The sequence below is a fragment of the Lingula anatina genome, chromosome 6 (genome assembly GCF_051362555.1).
Source record: "Lingula anatina isolate TDL-2025a chromosome 6, LinAna3.0, whole genome shotgun sequence".
In the NCBI taxonomy this organism is placed as follows: domain Eukaryota; kingdom Metazoa; phylum Brachiopoda; class Lingulata; order Lingulida; family Lingulidae; genus Lingula; species Lingula anatina.
In genome coordinates, this window is record NC_141772.1 from 14,416,615 (window position 1) to 14,435,676 (window position 19,062).

Here is a 19,062-nt window from a genome sequence, read left to right on the forward strand (position 1 = left end):
GTCGTAATTCGGACACCTGCTCAAGAAATCGGGTGACTAATGTGATAGTCTTGTGAATTTCTTGTCGATTACTGGTTTCGAGAATCGCGCTGGTCGCTGATTCCAACCGTTTTCAATACATTCCAGAGAAAATGAAGTTTTTAGGAATTTTGCTGTTTTGTGTTGGTCTTGTTCAAGGTGACATATATTTTCATAATCCCAGGTGAGTGAAATAATTTACAAACAAAAGGTGAATACCAGTCTCTCATATAGCGAAATAAGATCGACAGGTGTTGCTAGACAGTGCGCAATGTTGTCTATTCTCTACAGGAAGAACGCTTACGTTACCATTACTATACTGTAATTGTATATGCCTCGCTTGTTCATGAACGTTCAGTTCATCTCACGCTGACCTCCGTATAAAAACTTACCGACAAAATGGGGGGGGGGGGGGTAATAGTAGGGGAGGTAGGGCACATACAACACAAAAGTATGAAATCACTCGTACAAGTGTGTGGAAGGGGTACATGATAATGGTTTTTTGGTCTAGACCCTTGTGTTAACAATGATGAATTATTATTACACTAAGTAAAAACAAGAAATACTACTTAGTAGTAAACTCAGAATGGAAAGGTACGACTACTCGTACAAAAACGTGCATTACAAAAACATTGTTGGCATGACCCCCCCCCCCCCCACCACCACCACCACCACCATAAAAAAAAAAAAAAGAATGCAGCTCGTTCAGTTAAGAAAGAAAAAAGGTTGTGAGACATTATGGGCATATGGTTTAAAACAAATACTCTAAAACTCCTGCACATTACCCTGTAAACCCCATCTCACTGATTTTCTCATATGTTCTGTGCTTTTGTTGTACTATCACATACATTGGTCCACTAAAATGCTTTTCTTTTTTCACAGAGGGTCCAATAACAGACTAGATGAAAGAGGCCGGGCAAGAAACAATGCCAATAGGTGAGTCCTTACTTGGTGTGCCATACCTCTGTGCATTACTGAATTCTTAGAATTGATACATTTTTGAAAGAAAATGAATATTTCTAATGAAGTTAGCAGACAATGACTTGTTATATATTTTACCTAGGTTTTGTAAAAGCAAGAAGTTTTTAACAATGGGAGAATAAATGCAAAAGATAGCAAACAATATTTTTTCAATAACGCTTTTTTAAGTAATAGCATATTTTCAAATGGGTTTTAATATTATTGTTTTATATTTACAAAGCATAAATTTTACTTTTGTTAACACCGCTGTTTTTTTCCAGGATGTTTGACTCCCAGAATAATGACCGAGGAGGTTACAACGTGGGAAGTGTGTATTACTATGCAGGCTCTGAGCTTCAAATGGAGTGGTAAGTCTGACCTTAGCCAGATCATATAAGCTAAATTTTATTTTTTATTTTTGTGCCAATCTGAATGCAGAGCAAAATTCAAGTTCTCTGAAGCAGCCCTAAATTGTCAGTCTCATTTTTTAAAAATAATTATATGTCCTTGTTTTTATTTTTTCAGCACTGGAATTTATGTATCAGAGTGTAATTACTTTTCATTTGATGTAATACAAATATTTGTAAGCAATGTCCTATTGATTTTTTTTTTCGTTGGAGGGGGGAGGGGGTTAAAATCAATACTTAAATTATATATATTTGTTTTTAAATATTCACAAAAGGCATAGTTTGCAGGCATTTGGCTGCTATCCTGATAATGTTTAAACATTAATATTAAAATTCAAACTGTGTATGAAACTTTAACATGGCCAAAAGGGAGACCAGGTACATTATCATATCTGAGTGTGAGTTAGTAAAGGTAGACAAATATTTACTCTCCACTTGAAAAGGTCACTGCATTGCCATTAGGTTAATTATTAATCTATATTGCGCATGTAGTTGTCCTTCAGTAACATTTACACCACAAATGTAACATGTTATGTACCTTGACCGTAATCACAATTGGTGTACATGATAAATGGGGAATTCAGTTTACCAGTACTAATTGAGATATATTATAAAGATCATACATATAATTGTAATGCTTTTATGTATTTGTGCTACATATCAAAGGTTTTTTTCATTGCCACTCGATGAACAAATAGATTTTTGAAAAGGGACCATGACAGCGATCAATGTTGGGAACAAAAAACATCTGATCTGTGAAGATTACATTGAATAATGAATAATGAGATGAATGAAATTAAATGAATTAAATATATATGAATATTATAGCTTTCAATTTTATCGGTTCTGCTATCAAAAAAAAAAAAATGTAGCTCCAACTAAAAATAAATGAAACTTGGACTAAGAGGGCACTTGCATCACAAAGATTGATTTTTAAAATTTGCTTGCGTAAACATAATAATAATTTTTGTTTTATCATGTATGGTGTGTTATGCATGTTGTTAACATATACCCACATGAGGAGTTGTAGAGGAGAAAATTTACTTCCTGCTTGTAGGGGGCTAAGTGGGGTCTACAGTGATATGGGTTACCCTCAAACCACATCTTGACTTTCTGTTCTGAGTCAAAAGAGGTGAATCACAGTCCCCTGTCCATTATATGCCAGTCATGTTTCCCTCTCTGAATTCTTCAAATGTGAAAGCTTTGGAGAAGTTGTTTTTATAATAGCAATTTTGAACATTTGTATATGCTATTTTCAGTTCTGACTCAGAATCACAATTAGGAATGCTTGAATATGCCCCTATTCCATCATTCAGTTTCAGTGATTTATTTCTATGTTAGAGAAATTTTCTTAGCACCTTTGTCACATGATTATATACCTGATAAAAGAAAACGCTGCATCATTATTGCAGTCCTAGCTGGATTCAGTTTCATTCAATCTCCTGTTATTTAGAGGTTTGTTTGTATTGTGACGGTAGAACTAATGGTATACTGCACTTCTTTGTCACAACTATCGTATGCTCTAAGGTGATAAAGGATCCTTATATGTTCATCTCTGGTTACAGAAATCTGAGAGAATGGGAATTTTTTTCCTTGGTGGGGTTCTGGTCTTATTCCTTTAATAATTAATATGATTGCAGTGATTTATGCTTTGAAGCAGGTATCATTTTATGGTCTGATAAGTTCTCATGCAATATTAAAGTGGCCTCAAAGAAAATTCAATTTTGTCAAAATGCGGTAAAAGTGGGTTACAATCTTTGTGTAAAATCTGTATGTTGTGGTATTATACTGATGTTTTTATATATTTGTTCTACCTGTGAAATGAGATTTATAATTATTATTATTATTATTATTATTATTATTATTATGCAAAAAGTAAAGAAAGGTTTGATAACCATCAATATTTACCCAAAGCAGGTGATTTTTGTCATCTAAATAAAGAATTTTAAATACTTTTAAATGTGTTAAAATATGTTAAAACATTTTCAGATATGTGTCTGTGTACAAAATCATAAATTACACCCTTCATCTTTCTTTTAGGACCAACCAGCACTCCTGTGGTAACCCTAACAACCACTGTGAACTGATCATTCAGTACATGTGTGACGAGAAAATGAGGGATGGTGCGACTACTTCGTGAGTCCATGCTTTTGAAAATAATATCGAATTATGTCACTCATGACAGTTTTATCAAGATTTAGTAATTGCATTTTTGTGAAGGAAATTGATGCATTATACTAATATAAAGAGATGCTTTATAGAAACTGCCGAAAATCCATCTGTAAAACGAGTCAAATTTTTTTCTTGAAACTGAATGGCAACAGCAAATAGATTGTGGTTGATCACCAAGATCACAACTAACGCAATGTCCATTTCTATATTCAGAACAATCCCAGACAACCCCATGAATTGTGCCAACTATGACTGCAATACTGACACGAAGTATGGCATGAACGAGGACTTTGAATATTACTTGAACTGCAGGACCCGGGAGAGGAACAAGGGACTATTTCTTGCTGACCAGGTACACACCTCGAAGTTTATTTCTGAAAAGTCCATTGCCTTGCATCATCACTTTCTCAACATGTTGCAGTAATGTTTATCGCTGAATGAATTATCTTTTCTTGCCAAGTAAAAAGCCATGGTCAAGTTCTGTTGTTAATTCTTTTGTCAAACAAAAATTTGTGTTTTCCTTATTCCAAATTTTTGTTATTTGCTAGTGTTTATTTAAGGAAGAAAAAGTACTTGGTAAAAAAGTTCAATACTTGTGTACTTATCAGTTGGTATATATAGTGTTGCACCTTGAAAGATCTACATTATAGTTGTTAAATACAATCCGAGCTTTCGGCCCCTGGGCCTTCTTCGGGGATTCAGGGGCCGAAAGCTCAAATTTATTTAACAACTATAATGTAGATCTGTCAAGGTGCATCACTATATATACTTCTATTTTTATCAAGATCTATACGGTGCATCAACATGAATCCTACCAATTGGTATAAAACTGTTAATAGTGATTTGATCTCTTAAAAAATGAAATGATATTTGCAACAGCTTCTGTATCTCATATAATTTTCTCCCTTGTTGTCCATCTCAGAAACTCAAGGGTCACACTGCGATTTACACCCGCCAGAACCCAGGGGGTACCAGGAGGGGGTACGAGTGCCCAGAGGAGAGAGATTACTACCCCTATTGGCACCCCTCACCTTGGGTGGTAAGATTAGATTTTCATATAGTTTTTGTTTTTAAACAACCATGGCATTTTCAGTAGATACAATGTAGTTCTTTATATATGGTTACTCACCTGATGACAACTCAAATGTTGAAAAGAATATATTGAAGACTCAATTTAGATATTTTGATTGGAGATATAAGATAAAATAAATTGCTTTATCAGATTTTGATCTGTGACTGTAAGATCCCACGGATCTTAAGTGAGAACAATAAAGTCTTGGTTAAGTATTCTGTATGTTTATTTCAGTAACCAGCATCAGATACGCATCAGTACTTGTAGTCCAATGGTTCTGATTAAAACGAAAACAAACCAAAAAAGAACATAAATATGTCTTCTTAAATAAAACAGAGTGTTACAAACAATTTTAAACTGCATTAAGAATGTTAAACTAACTTATACAACAGAGCAATCATAAAACTCACATTGCTGGCTTTCGTGGATGTCAATTATTCCTTTTTATCCTGAAAAGCTGAATTTCCTCTAACAAAATCACTGAACATCTACATGTAACTTGACGATATTATACTATGTGGTGTCTGAAGTGTCATAAAAGCACAAAGGAGTGTCGCAAAAATGTCTATTCCTACTGAATGAAAACTGCAAAACAGCCACGCTGCTGAAGTGTCAATCAATTTTCTTCGCAATCCTGCCTCCTCACGTAAAAGATCACGCAAATGGGCCGCTTAAGTTTACATTAATCAAAATAAACAAGAAATCGGTTATCCGATTCTTACACCGGCCCCTTATGCACATGTACCCACATTGCATAAATTATATTATAAATTTAACTACAGTCCCAGATTACTATATTATGTCTAGGTTGTAATTAAAAGGTCTATGACTTTACCACTTTAACCTCCGTCACATCAGTCTACACCTTCCAGAAGACAAAGTTTTGTCACTGGTCTCTTGAAGATTCCATGTTGTGTTCTAACTTGGACTGAGCGAACACAGCCGTCCATACTTGGACTTGTATTTGTCACCAAGCCCATTGGCCATTGCAGACGCGGAGTACTTTCATCTTTCACTAATACCAAATCCCCAACTTTGAGATTTCGCTTAACACTGAACCACTTTTGCCGCTCTTGTAACAAAGGCAGATATTCTTTTAGCCAACGCTGCCAAAATAAGTCAGCAATATACTGAACCTGTTTCCACCGCCTATGGTACATATCTTGTTTCACGAATTCCCCAGGAGGTAACACTGGTCCTGAACGCAACAGTAAAAGATGATTAGGCGTCAGTGGCAGCAGGTCTTTGGGATCATCAGAAAGCTTTGTGATAGGCCTTGAATTCACAATATTCTCCACTATGCACATAAGAGTACAAAGAGCCTCATCATCCAACTTGAGCGGTTGTTGAGCCAACAATGAGCTGAGAACTGATCGCACTGTTCTAATTTGCCGTTCCCATATCCCTCCCATATGTGATGTGCAGGGAGGATTAAACACCCACTTAATTTCCCTTTGACGCAAACAGTCCGTTATCTTGTTTTGATTCCACCTACTAATATGTTCCCTCAGTTCACGATGTGCTCCTGTGAAATTGGTTCCATTATCAGAGCGAACTTCCTCAGGTTCTCCTCGTCGGCAAATGAATCTCTGCATAGCATTCAGGAACGAATCGGTGCTTAGTGAATGAGATATCTCAATGTGTATTGCTCTGCATGTTAGGCACGTGAACAGACAACCGTACCTCTTTTCTTCACTACGTGCACGTTTTACAAAGAATGGTCCAAAAAAGTCAACACCCACTATAGTAAAGGGTGGTAGAAATGCTTCTGTGCGATTCTTCGGCAAATCAGCCATTCGTTGTTCAAGTGTCGGGGCCTTTAACTTTCTGCACAACATACACCTATAGATCTCTCGTTTAACGGCAGCACGGCCATTCATAATCCAATAACGCTGTCTGATGTCTGAAAGGACATGTTCCACTCCTGTATGCCCTGCTTCATTATGATAATGTCTCACTATCAAAGAAACAACTGGATGCTTTTGTGGCAAAATCCACTGGTGTTTTGCTGTCTCCACAAGGCTGGAATATTTCAAACGACCGCCAACCACCCAAATGCCGCTGGGTAAGGTTTCTGGCGATAGTCTTTTGAAACCTTTGCTCTGAAACTGTTCCCTTGTCATGTTTCTTTGAACATACTTAACAATCTCTTCTTCAGCCACATTAAGTTCTTCAACAGAGAGCAAATCACACGTTTGCTGTACCCTTTTTAAGACTTTACTCCTAAGTACAGACTTTGCTCTTAATATCCACGCTACTGCTTTCTTTAGCTCATTCCAAGTGGAATATCTTGCCATCAGCTTGTCAAGTATGTCCGTTTTCATAATCTCAGCATGGTAGACACCAACATCTTGTTTTACTTCAGTATCATGAGCTTCTACTTCTGCTACGTAAGGTGAACTAGGCCATTCCGCCTCAGGAAACTGCAAAAAACAGGGACCACAAATCCACTGTTCCTTACTGACCAACTCTTGGGGCGTCGCACCACGTGATACGTCATCAGCTGGGTTTAATTTGCTACTTATATGCCTCCACTGAGTTGGTGAGGTCACTTCTCTTATCTTAGCAATCCTGTTTGCCACGAAAGTCTTAAATCGCTTGTCCTCATTTGCAATATATTGCAGTACTATCATGCTATCAGACCAGAAGACAGAAGGAGAAAAGGAAAAGTCCAATTCCTTCCGTAGCAATTCATCTAAATCTACTGCCATAACAGCTGCAGACAACTCCAATCTGGGTATTGTGGTCGCTGAGCAAGGGGCTAATCTAGCTCTACTCATGACAAATGCACAGTGTACGTGGCCTTCTCCGTTTGTCAAACGTAGGTAAGTAACGACACCATACCCATTTTCAGATGCATCTGCGAAGTGATGAAGTTGAATATCAATCGGGGTACCAAATGCTGGTGGTACTAAACATCGCTGAATTTTCATCTCATTGATCAAAGGTAAGTCATTTTGCCACTTGTTCCACTGATGAGCTATGTCTTCTGGTAATGGATCATCCCAGCCGATCTTCAACTTGCACAGCATCTGGAACATCATTTTCGCTTTCTGAATACAGGGGCTGACAAATCCCAAGGGATCATACACAGAGCTTACAACACTTAACAGTCCTCGGCGGGTAATGGGTTTCTGTTTGACTAATGTATTAAACCCAAGTTTGTCAGATTCCACATCCCACAAAACACCTAATGCTCTCTCCACAGGTAATTCATCTTGTTCAAGATCTAAGGTTGGGATTCCTTTGGCCCACTCTGCTTCTGGAATAGAGTGTTGGAGTTCCCGTGAATTGCTTATCCACTTCGTAAGCTTGAACCCTCCAAGTGCCAATAATTCTCGCAATTCTTTAACTAACTGAATCGCATGCTGCGTATCAGGTACTGATTTGAGACAGTCATCAACATAAAAATTCCGCAATACAGTTTCTATAGCCTGAGAGGTGAAATTCAAGGAATTGTCCAGCGCAGTACGCCGTAGGGCAAATGATGCACAACTTGGACTCCATACCCCTCCAAACAAATGCCTTGTCATTCTATAAACTTGAACTGGTTTGTTCATATCATCATCCTTCCACCACAAGAATCGAAGCACGTCACGATGATTCTCATTCACCTTAACTTGTAAAAACATTCCTTCAATATCAGCCATGAAAGCAACGGGGTGATGCCTAAAACGCAGTAAAACTCCAATCAGTTTGTTTGTTAAGTCTGGGCCTTGATATATTGCATCATTCAGGGAAATGCCTTTGTGCTTGGCTGCACAGTCGTAAACAATACGTACTTTATCTGGTTTTCTGGCGTGTAATACTGGATGGTGGGGCAGATACCAAACATAACCATCATCTCTACTGACCTCTTTCACCTCTTCTGCATAACCTTTGTCTCGTAGTTCTACCATACTTTCAACATACTTTTCTTGGAGCCACTTGTCTTTCTGTAACCTTCTTTTGAGGCACTGTAAACGGAAATTTGCCACAGGCCAGTTATCTGGGAGATTTAGTGGCTGCTCTTGGAATGGAATGTCCATGCTGTAATGTTTTTCTTCTTCATCATAGTGTAATGAATTTTCCCAGATAGTCATAACCTTCTTGTCATTGACAGACATAGCTGAAAAATCTTCATCATGTCCATCTAGCTTCCACAAGTTCTTGATCTGGTCCTGGAGTTCATTGGAAGTGTTCACAAAATAACTTCCAACATTTTCTCTTGACCTTTCTCCAATTGGACCGTTGATTGTCCATCCCAGTGCTGTTCTCACTGCATATGGCATACCTGTCTTTCCTTCTCGGATCTCTCTTGGTTTGAGTAATTCTGGCATGTCTTGTCCGATAAGAATGTGCACTTGGTCAATGTCTACTTCTGGTAACTTTATGTCCTTCAAATGTTGCCAGTTGTCCAACTCTTCCTGAGTAACAATATTATCAGTGCCTATATTTAGCTTGGGCCTAGTCAATATATCTGTCATGTCATATATCAAAGTTTCATCTGCATTTGTCACCTCCAAGTTTACAGATTTACTGAATACTCTCTTTTGGTGACCAAGTGTGTTTAAAACAATGTTGTGAATTTTTCTTGTAGATTCCAAGTTCAATGACCTCGTTAACTCTTCTGAACAGAAACTTTGAGTTGAGCCACTATCTAAAAGAGCGTATGTTTCAACAAATTGGGTTTGACCTTGCCCACGGACCTTCACACTAATGATGGGAAGTGCAATCTTTTGCTTGCCCACCCCGGCCCCTGTGGCATTACAAGCAACTTCTTCAGTATTTGTTTCATCTATATTCTGGTTTGCATTTCTCTGGGGTAGATGTAGAAATTTCGTATGCTTCTGTTCACACCCTTCTACTGAGCATACTCGGTTCACTGGACATCTTAAGGCCACATGTCCTGTTCTCAAACAATTGAAACATAAATTCTTCTGTTTTGCTAAAGTTAGTCTATCTTGTACTCTCAAACTTTTGAATTCTTCACAGTTAAATAAACTGTGATGTGAACCACAGCAGGCACACAGTGGACTGTCGGTACTTGTGCTGTAATTGGCAGTGATCTGTCTGTTCCTTCCTTCTCTGCCAGTAGACAGAAGTTGGCCAAAAACAGGGTCATTCCTTTCGTCTGCTGCTAAAGAGATAAAGTTAACCAAGTCCCCTATGTCAGGATTTCTTCCTTCAGACCGGATACTGTGTACCAACTTCAACCATCTGGGTTTAATATATTGGGGCAGCTTTTGTACAATCTTAAGTAGGTAGTCCCCACTATTTATGTCTTCCTTTCTCCCAACTGCACGCAAGGTTTCAAAACAGCATCTCAACTCATCAGCAAAGTGACGTAAAGCTACATTATCCGTCACCGGTCCCCTATTCACGATTTTCTGTATCCAGGCCTGGGAAATAGTGTAACTGTCTCCGTACCTTTCTTTCAATAACTTTAAAGCCGTGGCATATCCCTGTTCTGGTTCCATAACACAGCAACACTGTATAAGATTATAAGCTTCGCCGCGACAATATTGCAAGAGCCTGGCCAATTTTGCAGCATGAGGAACATTTTTATGTCCTACCATGTTTTCAAATGATCTCATAAATGGGTGGTACTGCAGAGGGTTTCCATTAAAAGGCATCAATTCTACCTTTGGCAACTGCATTGCATCTATCAGTGGGGTCAATGAGTCACTTGTTGGTGGCACAGCCTCAGATACTGGTGTATATACTGCACTGTGTTGTATAGTCTGAGATGGAATACCGTATGCAGGCGTGGGTGCGGGTGGCACTGCGACAGACGCTGTTGTTTCAAATCTCGTTGGAATCGGAGTCTGAGATGCGGAGAATGCTACTGCACCATGGGGATGATAAAGATTTGGTTGTGATATGTGAATAAAGTCGGGTGAGCTTGTACTAAATACAGCTGGAGATGGCACTGTAAGCTGAGAAGTCGCAGGTAATTCACATGATACAGGAATACTTCCCAGTAAACGGTCATCCTGTGGTGTCATGGACTGTGTTGCATGCGAAGCAGTGAGAGGGGCAGCCTGCATTGTCCAAACAGGTTTAGGAAAAGGTGTGAGTGGTACCGCAACAGACACTGGTATATTAGATGTTGATATTGCAGACTGAGACTGTGGTACAACTGGTACATTGTGAGATGTGAATGTCGTCTGGCTGAAAGCTGGAATGTTCGAACTTAATGCACTAAGTGATGGCATTGTGACAGGAGATGTCACAGACACTGCATTCATTGTGGAAATACCCTCTGATCTACATGTGTATGGTGTCCCTGGATGAGGTATGGGGCTTATAGAAGCTTCACTGATTGATGTACTAGTAGCTACATTGTGCGGTGTACTGGTAAGAAGTGAATGTTCTCTCTTTATGTCTCTTAAAAGAGAGTGGATAGATTGATCAATGTCTCTCTCTAATTCTTCAATTAAATGACGCTGTCTTTCTATTTCCTCTTGAAGTGACATGGTTGGAAAGCCAATTCAGAACTGTAAGATCCCACGGATCTTAAGTGAGAACAATAAAGTCTTGGTTAAGTATTCTGTATGTTTATTTCAGTAACCAGCATCAGATACGCATCAGTACTTGTAGTCCAATGGTTCTGACTAAAACGAAAACAAACCAAAAAAGAACATAAATATGTCTTCTTAAATAAAACAGAGTGTTACAAACAATTTTAAACTGCATTAAGAATGTTAAACTAACTTATACAACAGAGCAATCATAAAACTCACATTGCTGGCTTTCGTGGATGTCAATTATTCCTTTTTATCCTGAAAAGCTGAATTTCCTCTAACAAAATCACTGAACATCTACATGTAACTTGACGATATTATACTATGTGGTGTCTGAAGTGTCATAAAAGCACAAAGGAGTGTCGCAAAAATGTCTATTCCTACTGAATGAAAACTGCAAAACAGCCACGCTGCTGAAGTGTCAATCAATTTTCTTCGCAATCCTGCCTCCTCACGTAAAAGATCACGCAAATGGGCCGCTTAAGTTTACATTAATCAAAATAAACAAGAAATCGGTTATCCGATTCTTACAGTGACACTGTTTTTTTTTAACTCAAAGAAGTCAGCATTGAATAATATAAATTTCTAAATATTATTTGTAAGTCAAAATGTTTTTTATTTGAAGAAGTCCTTGCACATTACTTTTTAATTGAAACTGACATTGATGCTGGTGATCTTCAGGATGTAGCAGTGATGACCAACAATGCCACCAGATGTCCCTACTATCAAGAAGAAAGTGCCAATGTGAAGTCAAGATGGGCCTGTGTGCTACCTAGGAGTGTCCTGGTGATGAATTATCGCAGGGGAATAGTTGTGCCTAACAACAAAGAAGATTGTGAGGTAAATAAATGTCAATCTTGTGGAAATATTAGGAGTACAATTATATTTGGTCCTACAGTTTCAATCTTGAGAACTGGCATGCCATCTTGTAATTGTTGACATTTTGTGACTACGATATGGCTTTAGTCATTAAATCTTTTAATAATGAGGTTCATTAGAGACATTGTGCATTAATAATGTTTCAAGTTTCAATTGCTAGTAAGACGGAAATAGAGAGCTGTATTTGTTTAAACTTTATTTTATTCCCCAGGCATTTGTTTGGCCACCAAACAACCCCAATGGCACCAGAGGAGTATGGACTGAATTTCCTGCCCATTGGGTGGCGCCACCAGAGTGCAGGGAGACAGAGTGGTCAAGGGACAACCATCTTGGAAACGGTCTCGGTGGATACCCAAATCTGTACAATTGGACAATCCCTGAGATCAACCATGATACTTGTGTATTAAGGATTAGGTGAGATATGATACTAGGATGACATACTAATAGATAAGACAAGATGTTTTGGAAAATTTTTTAAGTTAAAGAGGTCATGCAATGATTATTGATTCCATGCAAGATGGTTCTTTGATTATCACCTATTCAGCAAACTTGATATACTTTTAATACTGCTGTAATTAGAACTCGAAGAAGTCAAACTCTCCAAAATTTTATGCAACAGTCTGATTCAAATTCTTTTTGAACTTTCATGCTATAATTTTCTTTTCACACTTATATAGGTACAATATCTCCACCAATGACTACGATGCCTGGAACACCAACTCATCAGCCAATGAAAAACGGAGGAATCAGGGCTCTGGAATTGATCTCTCAGAGCAAGTTGGTTTTGCATCAATGGAGGAAGCCAAAGCCAAAGGATTTGTACTGGAGAACAACCCGGTGGTGAAAATATTTGATGATGTTGATGTTGACCTGAGGTTGGCCATCAACACTGCACAGTACGGAAGGACTTTTCAGGATAGGTAAATGCAAATTTTTGTGTTTAAATTGAGCAGTGATGTTGTTATTGCCTCATATTTTTTATTTTGATTGGAGTGGTATAAAAACATACTGTGATCATTATGCAAACTTATTTATAGACTTCATTGTTGTCATTGCTGGCAATGTCAAGTATTTGTTGTAGTTAGGTCAAACCAAGTACTCTACATTTAATCACCTATGGAGAGAGAGCAGCAAAAATGGCTATTCCTCATGTCCAGCTTTCTTGTCCTCATTGGGGACATCTTTGTCATTCTCGCAATGACCTTCAGAGTCACCAATAAAATCCCTACGCAAAACTATCATTATGATATTTACTGACCACCTATTAAACTTGTTCTAATAAATTAAACTTAATATTGGATTTCCTGTCTAGGTCCCACACATTTGCCATAGAACCAAGGACTTCAGATCTGGTGGGAGTGACAATCCATAACTTGAATGTGAGAGGGAAACGTGGCAACATAGTACAAGTGTACCCGGCTGTGGAATATGACTTTGTACCCAACACTCTTCATGCAGCTAATGGAGATTATGTCCATTTTCAGTAAGTCATGAAATGTTTAACTTATTATTTTTTGTATTGTAAGAAGATGAATTATTGGCTTAGTTGCACTACAAGTAATTAAAATTGCATTGCAATAGCTTTTTTTCTAATTTTTGAAGATATCCCTACATCCTGGGATAACAAATACAGGACCTTCTATAAACAATCACATTTTAACCATTGGAAAGTAGAATTTTAAGAAGTTTGAATACAGAATAACTGTAAATATTTATAATGGAAAAATGCTATTTCTGATATTTTTCTGATTTCTAGGTGGACGGGGTCCAACACCAACCCCAACAACAATGACGGCCAGGGCCAGGCGGGCACAGACCGATCCAATGTGGTCCTTCAGGATGCCCAGCTGTATCCAGAAGGAAGCGGACTGACCAGTGGCCAGAAGTATGGACACTGGGGAAGGAGCTACCCACAGCATATTAACAATGTCACCTTCCTGGGACTGCCTAAACAGGACCTGCAGAGACTGGCTTTGCTGATGCCAAGTAAGTTCTTGACTGGTTTAATTTGGTTTAGTTTAGTCATTAGTATGTACTCTATTCATTGATTTTACTTTCATAATACATACTAATGGTCTTTTGTTCTTATACACATTGGGATTATAACTGCACTGCACCCTTTGTGTCAGCCTCAGCCCATGTTCATCTCTTAGTATTATTCTAGCTTTTAGACTGTGTGTGTGTATATGTGTTCATGTGACAATTGCTGTGCTACAAATTATATGTATAGTTTCTGTATTTTGTAAATAAGGAATTAAGAGTTTTGAGGATGCATCCATAAAAGTGCAGCTTTATGTAAACTAATTGTATTTATTTGCAATTAATCTATAAATTAACAAATTTGTTTCATCAAAATATTCTAATGAAAATCCTTGAATAAAGTGTCTAATATATTATATTTTTTACTGGATCAGACTGCTTTATGGGTTACAATTATGTTTAATGAAATAAGATATTTCATGTAATCTAATGTGTCTGTCTCTTATTATTATTATTATTATTATTATTTATTTATTTATTTTTTTAAAATTTTTTTTAGATCAGTTTAGAGGAGAAATGTCTGAATTAGATGATGCTGGAACCTACTTTGACCTTGGTCCACGTAAGATCACAAGGACTGGCACGTATCATTACATGTGCACACGTAACAACAACTTCTCCAATAGGAGCCAGAAGGGAAAGATCGTCTGCTCTGAAGGTGCATCGAAGGTGAAGGCCATTGGTTGGAATGGAGGCAATGTTACCCTAGGAGACGGGTATGGACATAATTCAGTTTATTTTCCAATTACTTCACAGTGATGCTTTCTTTTCACTGAGTAAGAGAGTGATTTGAGATATAATATTTTTCAAAAATGTGCACCAGCACCAGATAGTGAAACAAATAGGCAACTGAAATTAAAATAATTAATTTTTTAAACAATTTGTTCAAATATACCATTGCCCATAACTGAAAAGAAAACTTAAATTGTTCGAGTATGCACATGCTGCATATTTATTATTTAGTACTTACTGTTGCTAATTTTATAAATTATTGTTTTTATATATGTTTCTGTTATTTTAGGAAAGCAGCAGTGATAGTGTCCCAGGGAACATTCAGTAAATTGGTGAAGCTGTCAGTTGAAGAATGGAAAGCAGAGGAAGGAGAGCAGAAAGTTCAAGCAGCAAATCAGAAAGTTACTGTAAGTTCATGTACCAATTTTATCACAGAGACATGTCTTAATTTGTATGTCTTTAAATGAAAAAAAAACATGATACAGACTTTTTTGTTACATTTTATGTGCAGCTCTGAGTTAAAAGGTAAAAATGGAGTTTTTACCAAAATAAATAGTTCACCAATGTGGCACTTGGCAGCTTAAGGTTTCATCTTGTCTCTTCTTCTAATTTGAATCTTTTGGGAAGTTATACTCTTCTCCACCATCGCAAAACCAACATGATTACTAAATAATCAATTTACCTATTCACCATTTTGAATCTAGATTTAATTCAAATGCCTAATTGTCTTCTAGGTTGGTGAGGGATATGCAAGCAGCTACATTGTTGTTCACCCTGAAGAAAAATTCTCAGATGAAGGGAAAAAAGTCACCTTGCAGATGAAAATTGACCCAGGGTCTTCAGAGATTGGCATTTATCGCACAAGCAGCTCAAATTTTGCAACATGGACAAAAGTGGATGCAGAGGTGAATGATGGGATTGCTCAGTTTCAGGTGGCGGAGGGTGGAGTCTACGTTGCACGGACTGTTCCGCAAGTTGGTCTCATTGTGGGAATTGTGGTCGCCATTTTGGTTGTTGTAGCGTTGGTCGTTGGAACAGTGGTGTATTTTAAGAAGAACCCCAACAAATGGAACAATATTCGTAGATCAACTGCTAACAGAGTGTGAAGTAAATCATCAATTTTTTTGGCATTTTGGCTGAATTTTTTGCTATGCTTCAGGGCTTAAAGCTGAAGAAGAATTGGCTGCCTTCTGGAAAAAGAGTCAGATAATCTAATATGCCACGTATATATATACATATATACATTTTTGGTCTATAATGAGTCATACAATGTCTGTCAGTAGTTTACTGGTTTTTACTGACAGACATGAAGTCCAGAAATAGATTCAGGAAAATTTATACATATTGTCACTACTAAATGTCTAATTATTTTCATTGAAAATTAAGTAACAGCTCTTGAGAAGATTAAAGTTAATTAGAGAAAGTACAACTTAACTAATTGCCTTTACAAATGCTTCTTTTTCATGTCCATTTGGATAGCTTTCTTGTCTCTGTAGTTGATAGAAAACATTTTAGGAAAAAATATCTTACAAAATAAAAAAAATCAAATAAGTAAAAGGAGGTTAAGCAGGTGAAGGTTAGAACAGTACTCTTGTAGTAGTAGACAATCTTATTCAGGGACTTACATACTTGTTCAGCATTCTCTATGGTTGTCACCCCTTAAAAATGAAAAAAAGTCCAAGAAGGCCATTAAGACTTACAGATACTGTGAGGTTGTTATATTATTTATGTGCAAATTGGGTCTGATACTATAACACTGAGGTATTCACTGAAGTGTATATTTTTTGTGCCAGAAGGATATTACATATTTGTACATCAAAGTTTCTGATGCCTACTGCTGGTCAGTATGGTTAATGTAGAAATAAATTTTGATAATCCAGTGAATCAGTGTTGATTTGTTTTTTAAGGGTAAAGGTGATCGCTCTACACAAAGAAACGTGTTCACATGTACCATGTTATCTGATTACCAAATCTGATATTTTTAAATATATTTAAAAATATGTCAGCGACGGGAAAAGAGTAAATTTGGACTATTTTTAATGTAGGAAGAAAAGATTGTGATTAAAACTGCCGATTGCTTTAGTTGTGACACCGACCTATTTTTCTGTAGTATCAAAACTATGAAGGGATACTCGAGCTCCAAGACGAAAGGCCACGAGAAGTTATCCAAACTTGTTCTACTACAGTTTGGCCCACCCAAGTTTATATGGAGACTTTATATGGGGAATTCCCGGCTCTTGCGCTGGATTTTTAAATACACTGCAGCATCCACGCTCCTTGGCACATTTGAAGCATTTCAGTCCCCCCCCCCCTCACACACACACACACACACACACACACACACACACACACACACACAAACACCACCACCACTCTCTTCAGTTTCACGTCAGATCCTTTCAACCCCCTCTCCTCTAACCGTAGGGCCAAGTTCTCTTCCTTTCACTCTAGAGAACCGGAATGAAAAGGCACCCGGGTTGCGGCTTGTGATGACAAGTAATTGCTGTGATTGATGAGTTTGTCCAAGATTGGAGAGTTATTACTAACGAACTGGTAATATTTTTTATGTGCGTTACATTTGACTGAATATCGAACCTTTCGGTATTTCTAGATAGTGTGGTTGACAGGTAGACATACAGATACGAACGCGGTAACTCTCAATTAAAAAAAAATAAGATACGCACTTTCAGTGAGAAGCACTTCCTCGTCTCATCTGTAGCCTTTTTAAACTCCTGCCTTTTTCATTGATGAAAATTATCAAACACAAGCCGAAATACTTACATACAGTTAGCTTACGGTATTTCGTAGGGCAAGTATTTGGGCTTGTGCTTAATAATTTTCATTTATGATCCAACTACCAAGCTAATGAACACTTTTGCTTCCGCCTTCTTTCAGTTACTTTTTCATGAGTCAATGCACTACCTGGCCTCTTCCGAAATGCGGTCTAGAGGTGAGTGTGTTTAGTAAATTCCTTAGTTACAATTACACAATTGATGCAGTCCGATAAGCTGTGCTTTATGAACCAGAACTGTTTTACATTATTTCCACAGAACCAGTCACATATTATTCTTCGTTTATTTTAGGGAGAAAGGGAGACGGGGATGGGGGGGGGGGGGGGGGGGGGGGGGGGGAGGGGGAGGGGGGAGGGGGAAGGGGGTACAGGGGTCAGTTTTCGCAGATAAGTGTTTTTGGGCTACAGCACTGTTTAAGCTATTGGTCATGCCTTTCTGGAGCCTCTGAATCCGGCGTCAGCAAAAAAAAACTTAATCCTTTTCACTGCAACCGAAATATCATTTAGGTACATACGCGTATTAATTCCGCTGCATCTGCTCTTATAAGTGAGGGAGGTCGAATCATGCCTCAGTTAGATTCTTTCCTATGAAAAAAAAATACTATGACATTTTCTGACAAAATATTACGTAATCGATTATAATTATATTAAGGATGCTTGTGGTTCACCCTAAAAGAGGACTGTGCGTTATCACTATTTACATACCTCGCCTTGGTTTTACCAGTCTGAAAATCCACCTGCACTATATAATTATAAACTTTAGGGTTGAAAGCCACGAATCCGTTTCTTATTGACTTGACGTGTGGACTCGATCAGCACGACAAAAAATTCACGTAAAATGTTAATTTATATATTTATGATATCACACGGGTGACAGCGAGCTCTCCAAACGTTAATTATAACCATGATGGTGCATAGGAGATTTTAGGTAAAATGCGTGTATTGTTATGCAGTTAAATTATATCTTTAATCGTGCCTGCATATAACTTTAGCCCATTCGGGTGTGTTTGTTCTAGAGTGAACTGGGCAGCCGCATCGTCTCTATCCTCATCACTTAAAAATATTACTCACTACGTTTGTCCTGTTTTAATACTTATCTTTAGACAGTCGCCTGTCTGCTTAAACTTGTTATGCGGTTGATGAAGTTTTCGTGAATCCTGTTCATTATGCTGTAAGTGAAATCCCCATGAAATCAACCGCAAAATAAAAGCTACAGATTCGTTGGTTGTCGAATTGATATATGTTTTCTTTTGTACGGGGAAAACGGACTTTAATTATTGTCTCCACAAAGGACCCGTTAGTCATAAGTGTGTAACTCGTTACGTCCAATATCCAGGGACTATAATAACCGATTTTTAACAGACCAAGTAAATTTTCCCATTTATATCAAATAGCGGACTACCAAATACTTGTCTTAACTGACAGTTACTTCCTTATTGATGGCCGCTTGTGATCACTGTCAGTATGAAGAATATGTGGGCGCAT

The 19,062-nt window shown here is 37.8% G+C and overlaps 2 protein-coding genes across 2 annotated transcripts; one reads left to right on the top strand and one right to left on the bottom strand.

Moving 5' to 3' along the window:
* Nucleotides 1–9: 9 nt before the first annotated feature.
* LOC106162091 (protein DD3-3) lies at nucleotides 10–16,670 on the top strand. The gene is made up of 14 exons (XM_087016263.1): nucleotides 10–202; nucleotides 901–954; nucleotides 1,260–1,346; nucleotides 3,426–3,521; nucleotides 3,771–3,909; nucleotides 4,480–4,596; nucleotides 11,817–11,975; nucleotides 12,226–12,428; nucleotides 12,692–12,934; nucleotides 13,327–13,497; nucleotides 13,771–14,000; nucleotides 14,554–14,770; nucleotides 15,076–15,193; nucleotides 15,521–16,670. Exons 1-14 carry the CDS (start codon nucleotides 132–134, stop codon nucleotides 15,890–15,892), a joined length of 2,277 nt encoding a protein of 758 aa, XP_086872389.1. The 5' UTR covers nucleotides 10–131; the 3' UTR covers nucleotides 15,893–16,670.
* On the bottom strand, nucleotides 5,484–10,859 carry LOC147761218 (uncharacterized). The gene has a single exon (XM_087015062.1). It carries the CDS (start codon nucleotides 10,857–10,859, stop codon nucleotides 5,484–5,486), a length of 5,376 nt encoding a protein of 1,791 aa, XP_086871188.1.
* Nucleotides 16,671–19,062: the final 2,392 nt, after the last annotated feature.

Excerpts from the sequence above, each read along its gene's own strand:
- LOC106162091 (XM_087016263.1), top strand. The coding sequence starts at position 132 with ATGAAGTTTTTAGGAATTTTGCTGTTTTGTGTTGGTCTTGTTCAAGGT. Across the intron at positions 14,771-15,075 it reads AATGTTACCCTAGGAGACGG|GAAAGCAGCAGTGATAGTGT; the intron begins GTATGGACATAA and ends CTGTTATTTTAG. Across the intron at positions 15,194-15,520 it reads CAGCAAATCAGAAAGTTACT|GTTGGTGAGGGATATGCAAG; the intron begins GTAAGTTCATGT and ends ATTGTCTTCTAG.
- LOC147761218 (XM_087015062.1), bottom strand. The coding sequence starts at position 10,859 with ATGAATGCAGTGTCTGTGACATCTCCTGTCACAATGCCATCACTTAGT.